The 17,988-nt window shown below is 48.3% G+C and overlaps 1 protein-coding gene across 1 annotated transcript in view; it reads right to left on the bottom strand.

Moving 5' to 3' along the window:
- Hnrnpul1 (heterogeneous nuclear ribonucleoprotein U like 1) overlaps positions 1–17,988 on the bottom strand; it is a 32,270-nt gene that overhangs the window by 1,428 nt on the left and 12,854 nt on the right. The window contains exons 7-14 of the mRNA XM_051207619.1: positions 17,457–17,569; positions 12,198–12,464; positions 10,685–10,807; positions 10,460–10,588; positions 4,264–4,432; positions 3,445–3,750; positions 2,021–2,310; positions 140–331 (exon numbers count right to left, since the gene is read on the bottom strand). Of these exons, the coding sequence (XP_051063576.1) occupies positions 140–331; positions 2,021–2,310; positions 3,445–3,750; positions 4,264–4,432; positions 10,460–10,588; positions 10,685–10,807; positions 12,198–12,464; positions 17,457–17,569 (1,589 nt within the window). The remainder of the gene's footprint in view (positions 1–139; positions 332–2,020; positions 2,311–3,444; positions 3,751–4,263; positions 4,433–10,459; positions 10,589–10,684; positions 10,808–12,197; positions 12,465–17,456; positions 17,570–17,988) is intronic.

Below are 17,988 nucleotides of genomic sequence, written 5' to 3'. Positions count from 1 at the left end.
GACCAGGCTACCAAAAGCTTTAGAACACTAGATTGAGGCAAGCAGCCACCCATGTTTCAGGATCAGGCAGGAAACCAAGTTGTGAACACACACAAGAGCGCTCCTAGAAGCCCCACTGGGAGGTCCATCTGGCACTTACCTGCTGATACTGGTTATAGCTGGGCTGAGGGTAGGTCTGGGCAGTGGGGGGTGGTGGTGGGGTATAGGGGGCAGGATTGTAGGGGCCATAGCTCCCATAGTTGTAGGCAGGTGGTGGCGGAGGTGGAGGTGGTGGGGCCGTGTAGCCCTGGGTGTAGCCTCCTTGGTTGTAGGGCGGCTGGCTGTAACTAGGCTGGAGAGAAAAAGACAAAAGCCCCATGAGACGGACAGCACACTGGCATGGAGGATGAGACGGACAGCACACACTGGCATGGAGGCAGCTTCCCCGACAAAGGCAACTCTGCCAAAGTGCCAGGGTGGGTCAGGGAAGAGCACAACCTAGGCCTGAGCTCTGAGACCCGCGGGCAGCAAGGCACCTGCACTCTAAACCTGCTTCAGTCTATAACCATCTCAGCACAGCCACTGCCCTCTGGCTATCACGGATGCTCAATAAGCTTGTGTGCACAGAGCGCTGGGCATTCAGTGAATGGTGGCAGTGGCTTCTGTGAGATTTGACGAGAAGAGCAATGGTGACAAGTTATGAAGAGTATGGTGGTGTGAATTTAACTGTCCCCATAATCCCACAGGCTGTGGTGCTGTTAGGAGCTGTGGCTTTCTTGGAGTGGGTGTCCCTGTGGGTGTGTACTCTGAGGGTTCCTATGCTCAGGGTACCGCCCAGTGTGACAGCTGACTTCTTGTTGCCTACAAGATGCAGGACTCTCATCTACTCCGGCATCACCTCTGCCTGCGGCCACCACAAGAATGGACTGAACCTCTAAAACTGAGCTGCAACTTAAAGTAAATGTTTCCTTATGAGAGAGAGAGAGAGAGAGAGAGAGAGAGAGAGAGAGAGATGCTGTGATCAAGACACATTGTCACAGCAATAGAAACCCTAAGACAAAGAACTTCTCATGTACAGGGTGGATGAATCATTAATTTGTTCAATCTCATTAGCAATTCTGGTATTTTTTCCATTAGCTGGGGCTAGGGAGATGGCCCAGTGGTTAAGAACACTGGCTGCTCTTGTAGAGGACCCAGGTTTAGTTATCAGCACCCATCCTGACTCACAACTGTTTGTAACTCAGGCTTCAAGGAACAAAACATTCTCTTCTACAGAAACTGTACACATACACACACACAAGCAAACATTCATGTATATAACATAAATTTAAATAATAAATTTTTTTGTTGTTTTGTTTTCTGAGACAAGGTTTCTCTGTATACATCCCAGTGCTAGGATTAAAGCCATGTACCACCACAACTCAGCATAATAAACCTTAAAAAGTCAATCGCAGTGAGGTGATGCTATAGGTCTGCCTACCCCAGAGCCCAAGAGCCTTCATTAAGCTGAGGGCTCATCACCTCACAGGAACTTCATAAGGAGTTCCAGTCATGTCTCCGGTCCTTTACGGGTACATAAGGACCAGAGGGGTTAAGCTGTCTGTCCAAGATCTCAAAGCCAGGTCCATACTGGGTTGTTCTAGCTAGATGGCAGCTAGGAAACACTCATCAGCTGCTCCCTGGTATGGAAAAGGTCCTCAGAAAATGGCTGTGAAATTAAGAGACTGCTCCAGTTTCATAGCAACTGGCACACACCAGAGCCCAAGCACTGGCTTTCTAAGAACTGAGACCCTGGCCTCCCATGATGTGAGTTTTCTTATAGACCCAATGAGGCATGCCGCACGACCTCGCTGGTGGGAGGCAATGCTTGCTGCTACCGCCAGTGTTGTATGTGTCTAGCCATGTCTAGTGTTTGACACAGCTGAGCAGCTGCAAAGGAAAGGAGGAGCTGTGTCCAAATAATGTGCTAGTGATGCCTCTCAGACCTGCCCCTCTCCTGCACACTAGGTGCATGTATACAGACAGACACACATGACCTCACCTGTGGAGGGCTGTAGCTGCTCACTGTAGGGGTGCTGGTATTGGCGCTGGAGCCAGGGATGTTGGTGTTTTTGTTGTAGCTGCTGGCCCCTGGGGGGTTCCGAGCAGGGCTGTAGCTGGGTGGCGGCGGCGGCTGCTGTGGTGGTGGCTGTGGTGGTGGCGGCTGTTGTGGCGGTGGCTGTTGCTGGGGAGCCCGGTTATAGCTGCCTCGGTTGTTGGAGTTGTTGTTATCCCGGTTGTTGTTACCCCAGCGGTTTTGGTTGTAGCCACCACCTCCGCTGCGGTTGAAACCTGCATGGAAAATCTTATGTGTAAGAGGCCACAGCATGGCTATGCTCAACACTGAGCTCAATCTGCAAGCAAATGCAGATGATCCATTTGCGCCTCCCCCAGGCCCTTGGCACAAGTCCTTGTCCCTGCCCTGACATAACACCTAGAGCTGTTGTTTGCAGACAGGTCTATATCTCCCACTGGACTGTGAGCTGGCAAGACACAGATTATTTTGGATGTGTCAAGCTCTATCTATACAGCTGTTCAACAAACTAAAAGGATGTTCAAGAGGGATGCCAAAAACCAGTAGGCAGTCACAAGATGCAGTCTTAACAGAAGTCCTCAACAGGTGGAGCCAAAAGGTGTCTCCTGGACCTTTGCACAACTGTTTCTTGGACCTGAACCCCACCCCCCAACACACCAAAAAAAAAAAAAAAAAAAAAAAAAAAGGTGAGGCAGAGGGTCCTTCCTGAGCTGCTTCATTGCCTACATGAAGGTTAATCTGGATCATTCAGTCATAACAGCCCTTACTGAAGTAAGGTCTAAGACGTGTTTAAGTTTTATTTCAAAGACAGATTTTATCGTGTGTGTGTGTACACCATATGTGGCTGGTACACACAAGAGGTTAGAAGAGGGGATTGGATACCTGGAGCTGGAGTTACAGGCAGTTGTGAGCAGCTCAATGTTACTCAGAACCAAACCTGAGCTCTCTGGAAACGGCTGGGCCATACCCCCAGCATCACGTCTGCTAACTTAGGATCACACTTTATTTCAGACATCACACTACTTATAAAGAATCTGGGCTTTAGCTCACTAGACTCCCAGCTCAACTCAGGTGTGTGATTGTGGGCAAATTAACTGCTCTAAGTGCTAAGCAACATCCCTCATCTGTTTTTAAACCAAAACGCAGTCCTATTATTTGCCCTTTGTCAGATCTAGAGATGGAACCCAAGATTCCTCAGAGGAGTACATGGTGCAACAGGGGAACACCAATAAGAGACAGCACTATCGTGTGCAAATGAGCCAAGGTCCTCACAAGCAGCGGGGCGGGAGGCCGGGCAGTGGGAAGGCTCCAGGTTACACAGTAGTGATTCCTGTCAGCCCTCCCCACAGCCTGGCCTTGGAATGAAATGCTGGAGGAGGTAAATGTCTTACCTCCTCGGTAGTTGCCTCCTCCTCCTCCACCACCACCGCCGCCGCCTCCACCACCTCCTCCCCGGTTCTGAAAGCCTCCTCGGTTGCCTCCAGGTGGACCTCGGTTGTCGTAACGCTGGAAACCGCCGCCACCCCCACGGCCTCTGAAGCCACCACCTCGGTTGTCAAAGCGCTTTTCTGGGGGTGGGCCAGCCTTGCGGCCTTCCTCATTGTACTGCCTCACCAGCTTGTCTGCTTCCTCTCGCTGGAGTTCAATGAACAGAACCTCATCCAGGAAGTCCCCAACATCGGGCAAAGTGAAGTTGGCTAGGAGGAGATAAGTGGGGAGAGCAGGTCAGTACCTTCCTCACCCTCAGTTGGGGCAGAAGGTAGAAGGAAAGCAGTGGTCAACAGGATGAGTTAAGATGAGACCTGAGACCCCCCCCCCCCAACTGCTTGCTGTGCACACGAGCAGGAGCTAACCAAGACTCTTTCCATCCCTTTACCAAAGAGGATTTCGGGTCCCTCCAGCCTCACCTCAGGGAGCTTCGGTGGCAAGTGCAACCATGCCCCTCCTTCTTCCAAACTGGTGGGTGCCAGAGAGATAGTGCAAGGCCTTCTGGCTTGGGCTCTACAGACTTTCCCTCATGACACCCATCCCCATCTATCCTGAAAGTTCTTCCCCAGACTGAGACCAGGGGCCTGTCCTGCATACATGGGTGACGGAAGAGACAAAACAGAAATAGAGAGGGGACCACAGAGGGAATCATCAGGAGCTGGTGAGTGTGCACGTGTGTGCATCCAGAGCTGAGATGGCCCCAGGAGCCACTTGTTTCCTACCTTTCATTTCTAAGACGGCATGATCCGGGACATCTTTCCCTTCTTCGTCAGTTCTCTTTACTGTGCGGTCCTTTAGGTCCTCATCAGTTGGACAGATTACAATAGCTTTCCGCTGGAAGCCTTCAAATGGCCTCATTTTCCGTCTCTGGGCTGAGCCATACACATTTGTCTAAGGGTAGGTAAGAGGTTAGAAATGGGGTCTTCAGAGCTGTCTCCCTGAAGGGCATCATGTAGGGCAGCACTGAGAAAGGTTTGCTAGGGACCACCCCAACTGACACGTCCCAGCTGTGTCCCAAACGGAGTGACTTAGAAAACATAGACGGGTGGACTCCTAAAAGCAGGCTTTCCTTGTTAATCCTATTTATCACCAGCACTGCAGTTCCCAAGTCCTTCCCCTGTTCTCAAAGGATTATGTGCTTGCAGTAAAATGTTCAGACACGGTATAAAGCCTAGGGAAGAACCTCTCCAGCCACCCAGCCTCAGCCAGACTTCCCAGAGACAACACTGGCTTTCCAATGTATACTTGCAGAACTACTTTTATCGTGTTTAATATGAACAGGAAGTCTACTGCATATATTCTTCTCAACTCCTAATCCTCCTGCCTCTGCCTGAGTGACAAGATCACAGTATAACAGTTCTGAACTTTTTTTTTTTTTTTTTTTGAGAGACAACGTCTATCATGTAGCCCTGGCTGTCCTGGAACTCAGTCTGTAGATCAGGCTGGCCTTGAACTCAGAGATCCACCAGTCTTTGCCTCCTGAGTGCTGGAATTATAGGTGTGCCACCACGCCCTGCCTAGTGTTTTTTTTCTTTTAAAGTTCACCAATGGACAAGACATAGCCCGCCAGTCTTTCTGGCACCATGTAAACTGCTTCCATCAACACCTTAAACCTCTCCTCATCTTCTGAAACACTGGCCTTACTCACTAGTCTATCCAAGGAGAGGGACAAAGTGACAGCCTGTGCTTTCCCAAGGTGCAGCTGGCTACTGCTTTGTTTTTCTTCCTCGTCCGGTAGACAACGGCCTCCTGGGCAGGCCTTGGCAGAATACATGCAGTGACAGCAGCAATAACAACACCCAGTGACCAGCACCCGCCATGTGCCAGTCAAGTCCTCTGCCAGACTGGGTAGAACCAAATGGGAGGATGAAAAGAAAGTATGACAAAGTCTGAGTGGCAGCTATCAGACAGGCCTTGAAGAGAGGCGTGGCTTGGCAGAGCCTGGTCCCTATGTCAGAGCTTCAACCTGTACTCTGTAAAACCAATGACTGGATTTAAAAAAAAAAAACCAAAAAACAACAACAACAAAAAAAAAAAACCAACTGTTTCTGGCCCTCTAAGGGCAAGCAGTATGAAAGCCTCATGCTTACTACTGTGAAGATAGAATAGTTCATGTCTGCTTCACTTCCAAGCACTCAGATAATGATGAGCATCCACTGACAATGGTCGTCACTGGGTGGGGTGCTGTGGATATTTATAGCATGACGTTGACTTGAAGCAACCCAGACAAAAGGGAAGGTGAAGCTACAGCAGTCTCCCAAGTGGAACAATAGCAAGACAGCGCAGAAGAGCACCAGGCTTTGGAGCAGAAACTGTGAGGAAACCCAGCTGTGCCACTTAGAATCTGTGAGTCTCTACACAAGGCTCAGCCTGACCCTCCAACTGCAGCTGAGATGGGGATCACAGCGCCCTCCGCTGGCTCTGCTAAGGATCTGCAGGTGTGAAATTCTGTGGCACGGTAGTGAACCAGCACACAGGGTGGATCTCAACACCCAAGGCCAACGGGCCCCCAGTCAGTCACCCGAAAGGTTTCCCAATGCAACACCAGGATAAAGCCAGCCTGAGGACGGATGGCACAAGGGATCTTTATTCAGGGAGCCAGAGGCTGGGGTGCCATGACAGAGTGGTAGGAGACCCAAACTGTGGGTGCAGCTATTTTGGTCCCCAACCAACAAGCTCCCCAGACAGACCTATATGCCCTACCCCAGAACTTCCTAAAGGTGGGGGGCAGACACCCACTCACTGTGGCCCTGAGTAACACTTCCTTTTAAGACACGGTCCTTGCTTTTGCACTTCTTCTCAGTACCCACAATGAGAGTAAAGTATTTGGCTGCCCTCAGCAGGACTCTTAAGTGTCCTCCTGACATAAAAGCCAGAGTGTGTGGTGGGCACCAGGGTGAACGTGGCCCTGACTATTTGTTGATTACTTGGCCCGCCCCATCTGGTGCCCACAAGTGACCCTGCCCTCATTACTCTAACCTGGGAGGGCAAAGAGAACACACATTCTGGAGTTCTGTCATGGCACACCTGCCTTGTCAAAGTTCCAAAGGGACAAAGAGAAGTAACTCTGACAAAAGGGTCAATTTCTGTAGCTTTACAAGATGGGAGGGGTGAGGTGTGACTCTAAGGCATCTCCCTGGGGACTTCAGTACCAAGGAGCCTGTTCTGGAGTTCTAAGAGTGTTTCTTCCCTGCTACTACCTGGGCTTGGGGAAGGGAAGAGGAGCCATGCAAATTCTCTGCTTTCCTGGAGGAAAGGGATGAACTTATGCTGGTTGTTACCACAGCAAACAATGAGGTCAGAGCCCCCGGGCAAGCCTTGCACTCTATGGTCTCTGGGGGCTCTGGGGCTGTTGCTAGGAGACGAGAACAACAGCCAAGTCAGCTTTTCCAGATGGAGATACACCACCCAGCTCCTGGTCCTCCAGTCCCACAATGTGGGAGGATGTCAACTAGCTCTAAGAGAGCAGCCAGGGCCTGTTCTCAAGCTGCAGACTACCTCTAACCCCAGAAAGTGAGCAGAAGGGAGTGAGGTAGGAGCTGGGGTTCTTAGATGAGTGCCTGATGAGTTCCAATGTGAGTCAGACCGAGAGCACAAGAATACAGCAGACACAGCTGGTGACTTCTGCTGATATTTTCAGTTCTTTCAAAAAGGCCTACTGTTTGATTTGTCTGTCATATTCAACACGGCCAGTCTGGAAGCAGAAGCATGGCTGGGTTCCAGAGAAGCACATCTGGCAAAGAAAGCTTGTTTTGGGTTGAGTGAGGTGAATCCCAGGGGACAGAAGTGTACACACGTAGGAAGAGGGCTGGTTTGAGTGCCAGGAATGGAGCAGGCTTGAGGCTCCGGGGACAGTGAGGGCGGAGGAAAGAAACTTCCCTCCAGTGTCTGCTAACAAGAGGCAGTTTACAGGTTTGTGACAAGAAAAAATGTGGCACCTGCCAACAGGGACAAGAGTGAGCCCAGAACCACAGTTTTTGATTTTGAATCAGGGTCTCATGATGAAGTCCTGGCTTGCCCTGTCTCCTGAGTACTGACTGGCATTATGGCATGCACCATCACGCTCAGCTAGTGTGACTAAATGAGATTAAGTCAGAAAAACAGTTGTACTCAGCCCTAAATGACCACTGCCTGACACCCTCCAGGGAGGGTCCCAAAGACTGTAGCCCCCAACTCCAGGTGTAAGATAACTGTGCTATCAAGGCCCTCTGATAGCCTGGGGATAGGCTAGAAACCTCATTCTAGTGGCTTCCCATCTGTAACAGGACCCCCTGAAGCCACAAGGCTTCCTGCTCCTCCTGGGGCATTCCTCCTCATGTTTCTTACCCCACACCCCTGCACACGACTGCAGCCCACACTGCTCAGGACAAGGGTCTGCTCTCTCATTCTCTCAACCCAGGCTGACCTTCTGAATGAAGGTTTTTCCTAGTTCCCACTACAGACTCAATTGCCCAGTATCCTGCTACTTGGAAGTTACCAGTACATAATCTCATCCGCCTCTAGGGCAGGTTCCTTCCTTTTATGAGGTCTTTGGTTTTATCTCTAGTTTATTTCTATTTCCCACCTCTCCCCCAAGACAGGGTTTCTCTGGACGGCCTTGGGTATCCTGGAACTTGCTCTGTAGACCAGGCTGGCCTCAAACTCACAGAGATCCACATGCCCCTGTTTCCCGGGTGCTAGGATTATACATTTATTTTTAATGTTCTAGATGTTTCTCTCTGATACCCACACAATCTGAAGAAGCTGCTGAGATCATGATGGGACAAGAGCTGTGCCTATCAGATGCATTCTAGTGCAGTGGCTGGGGCCTGGCATAGGTAGATCTTGGCTACTTAGTCTCACCAGGCTTGTACAGGAGCTCTCTTCCAAGGACGGACATGTCTGAAGTTGGCACGTGTAGTAGGTACAGAAGAGCTAACCGCAGGGAGTATACCGCTTTGGGCTAAGTCTGGGAATACAAGGACTCAGCATGCAGTGCTGGTCTCTAAGACAGTCATGCTAATGGTGTGGGCAATGCCAGGATCTCTTCTAAACCTTTGCTTACATTCATACAACATTCCCTTTCTCATAATTGTTTTTCTGGAACACTCTTGGAGTTTAGGTTAAAACAGGAAGAGCCATTGGCTTTAAACCCCTGTCTTGGCCTCACTGACCTAGAGCTTCAGCCCTTGGCTCTATCCAGCCTTGGGTCAACTAGAGAACTATGTTCTTTACTTTGGAGGGTAAGAGCCTTTGCTTTATGGTTGGCCTGGATTGTATGGCCTGATCTGCATTCCTTCTTCAAGGTCAGCAGGCTGAAGACCACAGGCAACCTGGAACAGCCCTAGTCCTGTCTCTGGGCAAACAAGCCAGCACCAGGTAGAAAGGCTGGGTACTCAGCTCTACTTTGTGTCTGGCTGACCTGCAGGACAGAAATGGCATACAGTACACACTGAGTGTGCTAATATGACCAGCGCAAATGAGAAAGGGACAGACAAGGAATTCTTTCTGGGGATCCCAAAAGAGGAACCTTAAGGTAGTAACGCAATTGTGTGGTCTCTCAGAACAGTAAGTCCAACTGGGCACAGACAGACTAAAATCCCACAGTAGCATAACAAGGACACTAGGATAAAGTGAGCTGGGGAGCAGGGAAAACAGGCCGACTGGACAACACTTGTCCAGCATTTGTAAGGTCCTGGATTCCATTCCCAGTACAAAGGAGAGAAGGCTGAGTGGACCCTTCTGACAGGGCTGAACTAAAGGAAAAGCACACTCATACTGTCCTCAACTGGTCTATGCAGGATCTTCAGTTCACACAGACAACATGGTTCCTAGGGATATCCTTCTCAGGGTGTCAACCGCCAGTGCTAGCTACCAGGGGCTCCTTTCATCAACGCCTTTAAACTCAAGCTACCAAGTAGTCAGTGCCACACAGAGGAAGAACTTTCAGCCAGGTCACAGGGGTGATCTGCTTATTTTGACAGGGTTTCTCTGTGTAGCCCTGGCTGTCCTGTAACTCTGGAACTCGTTGTGTAGACCAGGCTGTCCTCGAACTCAGAGATCCGCCTACCTACACAGCAAGTTCCAGGACAGGCTCTAAAGCTACACAGAGAAACCCTGCCAATCAATCCATCCATCCATCCATCCATCCATCCATCCATCCATCCATCCATCCATGCATGCATGCATGCAAGGTTCCAGATCCAGAGACAAGTAAGTAAACACCCTAAGCTGTTACTTCATGAAGCCTACATGACAAATGTCAAGTGTGATGCTGTGTAGGCAAGAAACATGTGGAACTCATTAGAGACAGGGATTCTAAGCTATTTTAGGCCACTCATTCTTTTGACAATGCTGAAACATGCATGTTTTAAATCCAACTTAAAACTGACCAAACCCCACCCTTAACTGAAATACAGATAGAATACCATGAGTTACATTACAGTGCTCCCCACTCATGCAGCTGCACCCAGCAGCTAGAGCACGCTTTTCTGCAGAGCAGGTAGTGACATACACCAGCTGCTCTGACTTAGGTCTTAGAGAGGTGTGGGCCCATTGGGCTCTCCATTTTATAAATTAGGAGCTGAGATTCACAAGATAAAGTTGGCTGCTCAGAAACACATAGCTAGCAAGTAACAGAGTTGGGGCTCAAGTACAGACTGTGAAGCTTAGATCTGGGTTGGATTTCTAGTACCCACACGACAGCTCACAATTGTCAGTAACTCTAGTTGCAGGGGCTCTGATGCCTCTTCTGGCCTGTTTGGAACCAAGCATGCATGTGGCATACTGATACACACACAGACAAAACACACACACAGACAAAACACACACACACACTAGCAGGTCTGGTTCATGACCCCAAACCCCACTACAGACTCCAGATTCAGCTTAGAAAGCAATGTGAAAGCCTCTTTTCCTCTCCCAAGCGGCCACAAGTACCTGATCTAGAATGTAGTTGCGTTTCTTTCGGGCAGCAATCTGAATGAGGCGGTTGAGGCACTGAGTGGCCTGCTGGATCAGGACATCCCAGCGGCCAGCATAGTTCCGCTGTCGACGTAGGCCCATCACCTGTGGGCAAGAGGTAACAAAAAGCAAGTGAGCCTAGGTAGTGGACAGCATCCCAAAGCTGGGAGGTGCGTGAAATGATCCACAGGTCACCCTTACCCGCATCTTATCCATGATGGCATTGGTACCCAGAATGTTGTACTTCTTAGAAGGGTTGGAGGCTGCATGTTTGATGGCCCATGTGGTCTTGCCGGCAGCAGGCAGGCCCACCATCATCAGAATCTACAAGAATAGGACAGGGAAGGGGTGCTGTGAAACAGCAGCAGCATGTGGCATGGTGGCATAGTGCCACCCTGGCTTGATGGTGCCCATGATGATGGCTCTGACCTCCTGGTTGCCTCTGGAAAATGGAAGCAATAGCATCTATCTCAGTGCTGCTGTTGGGAGTCAAAGACAAGGCTTGTCAGATTCTGAGTCTAAGGTCTGTCATAGGTAAGCACCAAGTCATATTCCACCAACAGCAGTTATAGAATGACTTTCCCAGCTTCTGGCTGGAGATAACAGTGACCTTGAACCATGAGTCTGAAAATGGGAATTGAGTTGTACCCATTGGTCATGAACTCCATTTAATCATCACATTTAAAATTCAACAAACTCTACTTGTAATCCAAATGCAGAACAAGGGGAATGATTCTTCCTCGAGGCCACTGAAATGTTAAGTCAGGTGTGGTGGTGCACACCTATAGTCTCAGCTACCAGGGACGCTGAGGCAGGAAGATGACAGGAGTCCAGGGAGCCTGAGGCCAACCTGGGTAACACAGCAAGACAGTCTCAAAAAAAAGTTGTATAATGGGACTTTCGTGCAGTGGGACAAAGACCATAAAGAACACAGAAGAACAGGACAGCAAATTGCTTGTTACGAGATCTCTATTAGAAATAGAAAACATCAAAAATAGAATTCCAAAATCTTCAGATAAACTTATTTGCAAGTGGTAGAATTATGGGAAACCTAAGATTTCTGTACATTTGCTTAATTTTCTAAATCAAAAATGGTTCATGTGAAATATGTATCTTTTTGTAAATGTGCATTGGTGTTTTGCTTGCACGAGGGTGTCAGGTACGCTGGAACTGGAGTTACAGACAACTGTGAGCTGCCATGTGGTTGCTGAGAATTGAATCTGGGTCCTCTGCAAGAGCAGCCAGTGCTCTTAACCACTGAGCCATCTCTCCAGCCCTGAGAAATGTATATCTTATGAAATATAAGCCACAACTATATCATCTGGGAGGCTATGGTAGGACTGCAATGAATTCAAGGCCAGCCTGTGCTACAGAGACTCTGTTTCATTAAAAACAAAAAGAACAAAGGTCATGGGCACAGCTACCCGAGTCACTTGTGCTCTTAGCCCCGAGTGGGAGGGTGGTACTGCTAAGTCTCCCCAAGAACACGGTTATGCTGTTATGCTATGAAGAAGCCTCTTTGCAGATTCAGGCTTTGCTGAGGAGTAGTGAGGTCATTTTCCCTTTGGAACATTACCCTCAAAACTGTTTTTACAACTCCAATCTCAACCCCAACTAGCTGGGGCAAAGAAGCCCAAGTTTACTAAAATTTCTGTCCCCTTCCACAGCTACTTAAGTGTCCTCCTCTGCCTTGGGTGGCTCTGGCCACACTTACCTCACACTCTGCTTTGCTCTTTGGTCCAATGGTGCCCCGGATCCGCTCACTGAGGGGAAGGTGCTGGATGAATGTGAACCCTGGGAGAATAGAGCAGTAGGGCTCTGCCCTCTGCCCAAAGTTAAATTCCACAGCACAATTTTTCACCAGGACATGAGGGTAGAGGGCCTGACCCCCTAAGGCTTCTTTCTGAATTCGGAAGGCAATACCCATCCACTTGCCATTCTTAGTAAAAGAAAGTTCCACATCATTTCCACATTCAAAGTCCTAGGAGAGAAAGCCAAGGGTAAGTTGGTGTGATGGTAGGCATCTGTTACCCCAGCATCTGAAAGGCTGAGGCAGGGGAACATGATTTTTGGACCAGTCTGGGCTACTTGTGGTCCTGTCTTAAGACCGACACCACAAACTAATGCTAGAATACTAACTATAAACTCTTAGCTTAAGACACCGGCACTCACAAGTGGGAGAGTCAATGCAGGGAGTAATCAGCCATTTTTCTGGACGCTGGTGCATTCTTTCATGGTATACACACAAGTCAGGCAGCACCAGTAAAGTTCAGACACACCTTACTCAAACCCTCTCCTTACCAAAGACCTCGAAGCTGGTAACGTATCTGAATCTTGTGCTTAAGCTGAGATGAGGATGAAGGCAAAGGTTGCCCCCAAACAGATAGGGCAGTCTATACAGATAGAGATGAAAGACACCAGAGTGAGTGCTTTAAAGAGCCGAGCCCAGTCAGCTAAAGATGTATCCTTTTGTTCGTTCAACACACATTCTAGTTCTCATACTCTTCCTGGAACACGACTGTGTTGACTTGGCTCCCATGCAATTCAGGGGCCAATGGAGAATCAAACAAGGAACCTCACTCAGTATTGTAGCCCACATGTTTCTGGGAGAGAACTTATGTTAGGTCTTGACATACATGGAAATGAGCTCGGTGCACAAACCCTGTAGTAAAAGAATACAGGCCAGCCCTGACGCATAAAAGGCAGCATTCAACTGTTTACTGAGTTGCTGAAGTTTAGCAGATCCTATTTTGTGACTATTTTATCTTGTTCCTGTATGGGGGGAAAAAGGTACCTGTGTCTTATGATGACACAGGGTCATCATGAGAATATGGTAGGTTAGTGCATTTCACACAAGGGATGCATGTTGGATCTGAGCTCTCACGGTAAGCTGTCAGGCACTGTAGGTGTTGGGGCTAAGCCTGGAATTATGGGAATTAAGGAGCCCTGGCTCCTTAGTGTGTAAAATGCTCTCCAATTTACCTCCAGATTTTAGAACCAATGCTGACGTGGAGCAGAGCAATGACTTGCTTTAATATAATGGCCCGGTCAAAGCTGTTCCAGATCACTGTGGGTGCTGGAGAGGAAGTTACAGTTAAGCTTCAAAACTCAGGATGAGATAGCTGAGTGAAGCCAAGTTCAAGTTCTAGTTTCTGACAAAATGGTGCAGGATGTAGTATTCTTTCTGAGATGAGGAGACCACTTTGAGCTTCCCTTCAAGGACCAGTGGAGTGACCACTCCTGAGGAGCTTCCTAGTTCTCTACCAGCATCCTCCATGCCTACTAATTCCTCACACACCACAGGTCATGCCTACGCCAGCAGACAGGCCAATACAAGCCCCAGGGAACCCTGCCCTGCAGGGTAGGCACCTTTGCTCTAGCATGGAAATGAAGAATGTGGGTGTCACCTGCCTTGGGCACACCTTTATTAGAAGAATTAGCCACCACAGTGCGAAGAAAGCAGCACAGAAGCTACTAGGCCTCTCCCACAGCCACCTGTCAAAGGCAGGCAAGGCCGCTGATAGCGCTGCTGAGGGCACCTGTGTGTGCTGCCCTGCGCCTGCAGTGACTCTACTTCCTAGTGCTGAAACACCCATCCGTTCCTTCGCCACTAGGAAAGCTGCTTGGTCCTTTCTCTTTGCCAAGAGATCTGGTACAAACATGTGCCCTGTTTCCCTAGATCCTGATTTTTATACCCCCTTCAATGCTCTGCTACAAACCCTCTTTCAAGTTACGACATCCTCTAATAAAGAGGAATTGTGTGTGGAACCTGTCTTTAAAAGAGCTGGATTTTATTAAGAATTGAGTATGAATGTTAAGGGGGAGAAAGATGCTCATGAAGTGTGGGTGTGAACCTTTTAAGATATGGCCCCGTGCCGGTACAGTGGCTCAGTACATGGGAAGCAGAGGAAGGTACTCAAATTCAAGTGAGTTTAGATCCTGTTTCAAAAATCAACTAGGTGTAGTGGTACAAGCCTTTAATCTCAGCACATGGAAGGCAGAGGCTGAAGGAGCTCTCTAAGGCCAGCCTGCTCTTCAGAGTGAGCTCCAGGCTAGCCAGTGAAACCCTTTCACCCCCCCAACCACAAGAGAGGTCAACAACAAGAGAGGTCTCACTGCTGTTCCTGCAGAAGACCTGGGCAACCTAGGTTCGGTTCCCAGTACCTATTGGCAGCTACAAACTGACTGCAACTCTACTTCCACAGGGTCCGATGCCCTCTTCTGGCCTCGGCAGGCAACACATGTACTGCATGTACATGCCTACAGACATATATGTAGGCAAAACCTCCACATATACAAAGAAATCTGGGCCCAGAAAGATGGCTCAGTGTTAAGAGCACTTGCTGCTCTTGCAAAGAACAAAGGTTCAATTCCCAGCACCCACACAGCACTTTTAATACCTGTGGCTCCAATTCTAAGTGACCCTTGTCTAGCCTCCAGAGATACCAGGCACATATGTAGTATACATACATACATTCATACAAAACAGTCGTACACATGAATAATAGTAATTAAGCTAAAAACAACAAAAGCTCCCCTGAAATCTTAAAAGTAGGGAGGATGACTTGTCTGACACAGGATAAAAGCCTGGAGTTCTGTACTATGATACGCCCACAGAACATCATACTGACGACTCAAGGGTTTGGAAAACATGGCCACAATTTCTTCAAAGTGCTGTCCCAGTATCTGCATATCATTATTTGAAAATACAGGGCTGATGAGTTGGTAAGTAAAGTGCTTAGCAATGAAGCTTCAGACCCAAGTTTGGATACCTAGGCTCCAGGTGGAAAGCACGCATGGTGCAGGGGGACAGGAAGATCCTTAGAGCTTGCCGGTCAGCTAGCTTGGCCAGAATGATGAGCTCCAGGTTCAATGAGACTGACCCTGTCTCAAAAGAGTAAGGTGGGGTGGGGCAGGTTTGGTGTCACATGCTTTCTATTTCAGGACTAGGGAGTCAAAGGTAGAAGAATCTCTTATTTGAGGCCCAACTTATAATGTACACATGCATAGTCACACCCTCCACTAGACAACTCATAAGCAGAAGTCAACTTCGGAAGAAACACTGCATGTAGAGCCCACAAGAATGCACATGTAGGCACAGCAAAAACTGCTCGGGCGGAGAAGAGGGAATTGGATAGGGGTCCACGTGGAAAACCACAAAATGTCTCTGTGTAATCCTGACAAGTGGCAAAACGGTTAAGTATTTCCTTTGACATCGTTGCTACCTCTACCAGCAAACAGCTAAAAGGAAGCAACAGGAAGACCAGCTTCCAAAAGAGGGTACTCCCACACCTCCATCACCGCTGACACACCCTAAGGAGGAAGCACCTCCATCGCTGCTGACGCACCCTAAGGAGAAAGGCTACATCAGCTATGGTGGAGAAAGCAATGACTACAGACGACAGACAGCCACATGCCTTGGTCAGCTCCCAAGCCGAATAACCTTCAATTGCACTAACGCAAGCCAATGGGAAAACTGACGTAATTTAAATGTAGGCTGATGGCAGCTACACCTTTAACTGTGCATCAATCTCATATTCGGCAATCACTGTAGTTAAGATGGTAGACTTAAATACACAGGAAATATTAAGGGAGGAGATATGCAGCCTACTTTCTGTCAAACATAAAAGACAGCACATGTGTACACACACACACAAAAGCAGTAAAAAGTTCTGAAAATTCTTTATTCTTACATTTTGTAAAAATTTTCTGTTTTGTTTTGGGAATGATAGTCTTTTTCCTTTGTGTTCTTACTTTGCTTTTAAAATTTTTTATTGTGGTAGTGGTGCATGCCTTTAATCCCAGCACTCAGATCTCTGAGTTCAAGGCTAGCCTAGTAAGTTCCAGGATAGCCAGAGCTACACAGAGAAACCTGTCCTGAGAATTACAAAACCAAAAAATTTTATTAACTTTTTTGTTGTTGTAAGTCTCAAGCAGCCCAGGCTAATCTTAAACTGATATAGCTGAGGAGGGCCTTGAACTGAGGGTCCTCCTGTCTCCACCTTCTTAGCGCTAGAATCGTTGACATCATTGCGCCCAGTTTCATGAGTTGATGAAGACCGAACCTAGGGCTCTGTGTACTCAACACGCACTCTCTCAGCTGAGCTGCTTCCCTAGCACCTCTAAGATTGAAATAATTTTCCAAGTCAAAAACAAAACAAAACCCCAAAAGACAAAAACAAAACAAAAAAACCGGAGGAACTTTCTTTTAAAAGGAGTTATGTGAACAAATAAGGACAGAAGGTAAGATCCTTTGGGGCCTCACGACACAGTTCCCAAGGCTGCTGCTTGTAATGACCAATGCCAACTGCTTGTATGGGTTAAAACTCAACACAAAAGAGTTAAGTACAAAGATTCTCATTTGGAGACTAAAAGGAAGTTGTCCGGGGCTGTGAACCTTAGAGAAAGAACTGAGCTCAGCAAGTCTGGCTCCAGAGCGGAAAGCTACCAGCCAATCAGTGACGGCCGCTAGCTCACCACTCTCCTGAACTAAAAAGCAGCACAGACACCCTCTATCTTCTGCTCCTGCTCTGACAGAGGGCAGTGCACAACAGGAAGTCAGCTCAACTAAGGTCAGTTCAAAAAACAGTTTGGAAGATAAGGTGATGCCATCGAGGGGCCAAAAGCCAACACAATGCCTTTGAAAGCAGACTAGCTACTTCCCAACAGAGGGAAGAAATTCTCTAGGTTGATTGGAAAATGTCCCTGTGGTAACCATAGACAGAGGGAATTGTGGATGCTCTAAGTACTCAAATCTTTAAGGTACCACAGTCAGCTCTGCATAAAGAAGGGAAAGGACAGCAGAATCTCACACAGATCCGTAAGCCCTACTCTGGAGGAGACAATATCAAACCATCAGAGACAACAGCATGGAGAGAGTGGCTAGATAAGCATAGACAACCATACAGGTACCCTGAAAAAGTCTACATCAGGCACCTGGCCCTGCCAATTCCCACAGGCTGCCAGCACTCACCGCAAAGCAGCCAATCACATCGTTCTCTGCAAATTTGTCTCCGTAGTTTTCAAAGCGGCTATTGGTAGACTTCTTCCCTGTGCCTCCATAACCATAGGAAAAAGGCTCTTCACCTGAAGGAAGGCACAGGCAGGTTAAATCTCTGATGGACACAACACCTTCACAGCTGCCACAGTCAATGTCGTTACTACTTTGAGACAGTCTCACAGTGTAGCCCTGGCTGTCCGAGAACTCACTCTGTAGACCAGGATGGTCTCAGACTCACAAGTCCTCTGCCTCCCAAGTGCTGGAACTAAAGGTGTATGACACCATGTCTGGCCACTACCAACATTTTAAAACTAAGACAAAGATAAAATGGGATGACCATTTTTTCCTTGAATAGGTATTGCAGAATGCCCAGGCTGGCCAAACATTCTCAGTCTTCCTGGATAGCCAGGACTTAGTTTATCTCTGCACCTGGCTCTGACCTTTCTTTGGTTTGTTTTGTTTTGTTGAGATTGGGTCGCATGTAGCACCAGACAGCCTCAACCTC

This window comes from Phodopus roborovskii, unplaced genomic scaffold (assembly GCF_943737965.1).
Source record: "Phodopus roborovskii unplaced genomic scaffold, PHOROB, whole genome shotgun sequence".
NCBI classification, from domain to species: domain Eukaryota; kingdom Metazoa; phylum Chordata; class Mammalia; order Rodentia; family Cricetidae; genus Phodopus; species Phodopus roborovskii.
The sequence above is the reverse complement of the archived record's forward strand: the minus strand, read 5'-3'. Positions and strand labels throughout refer to the sequence as shown.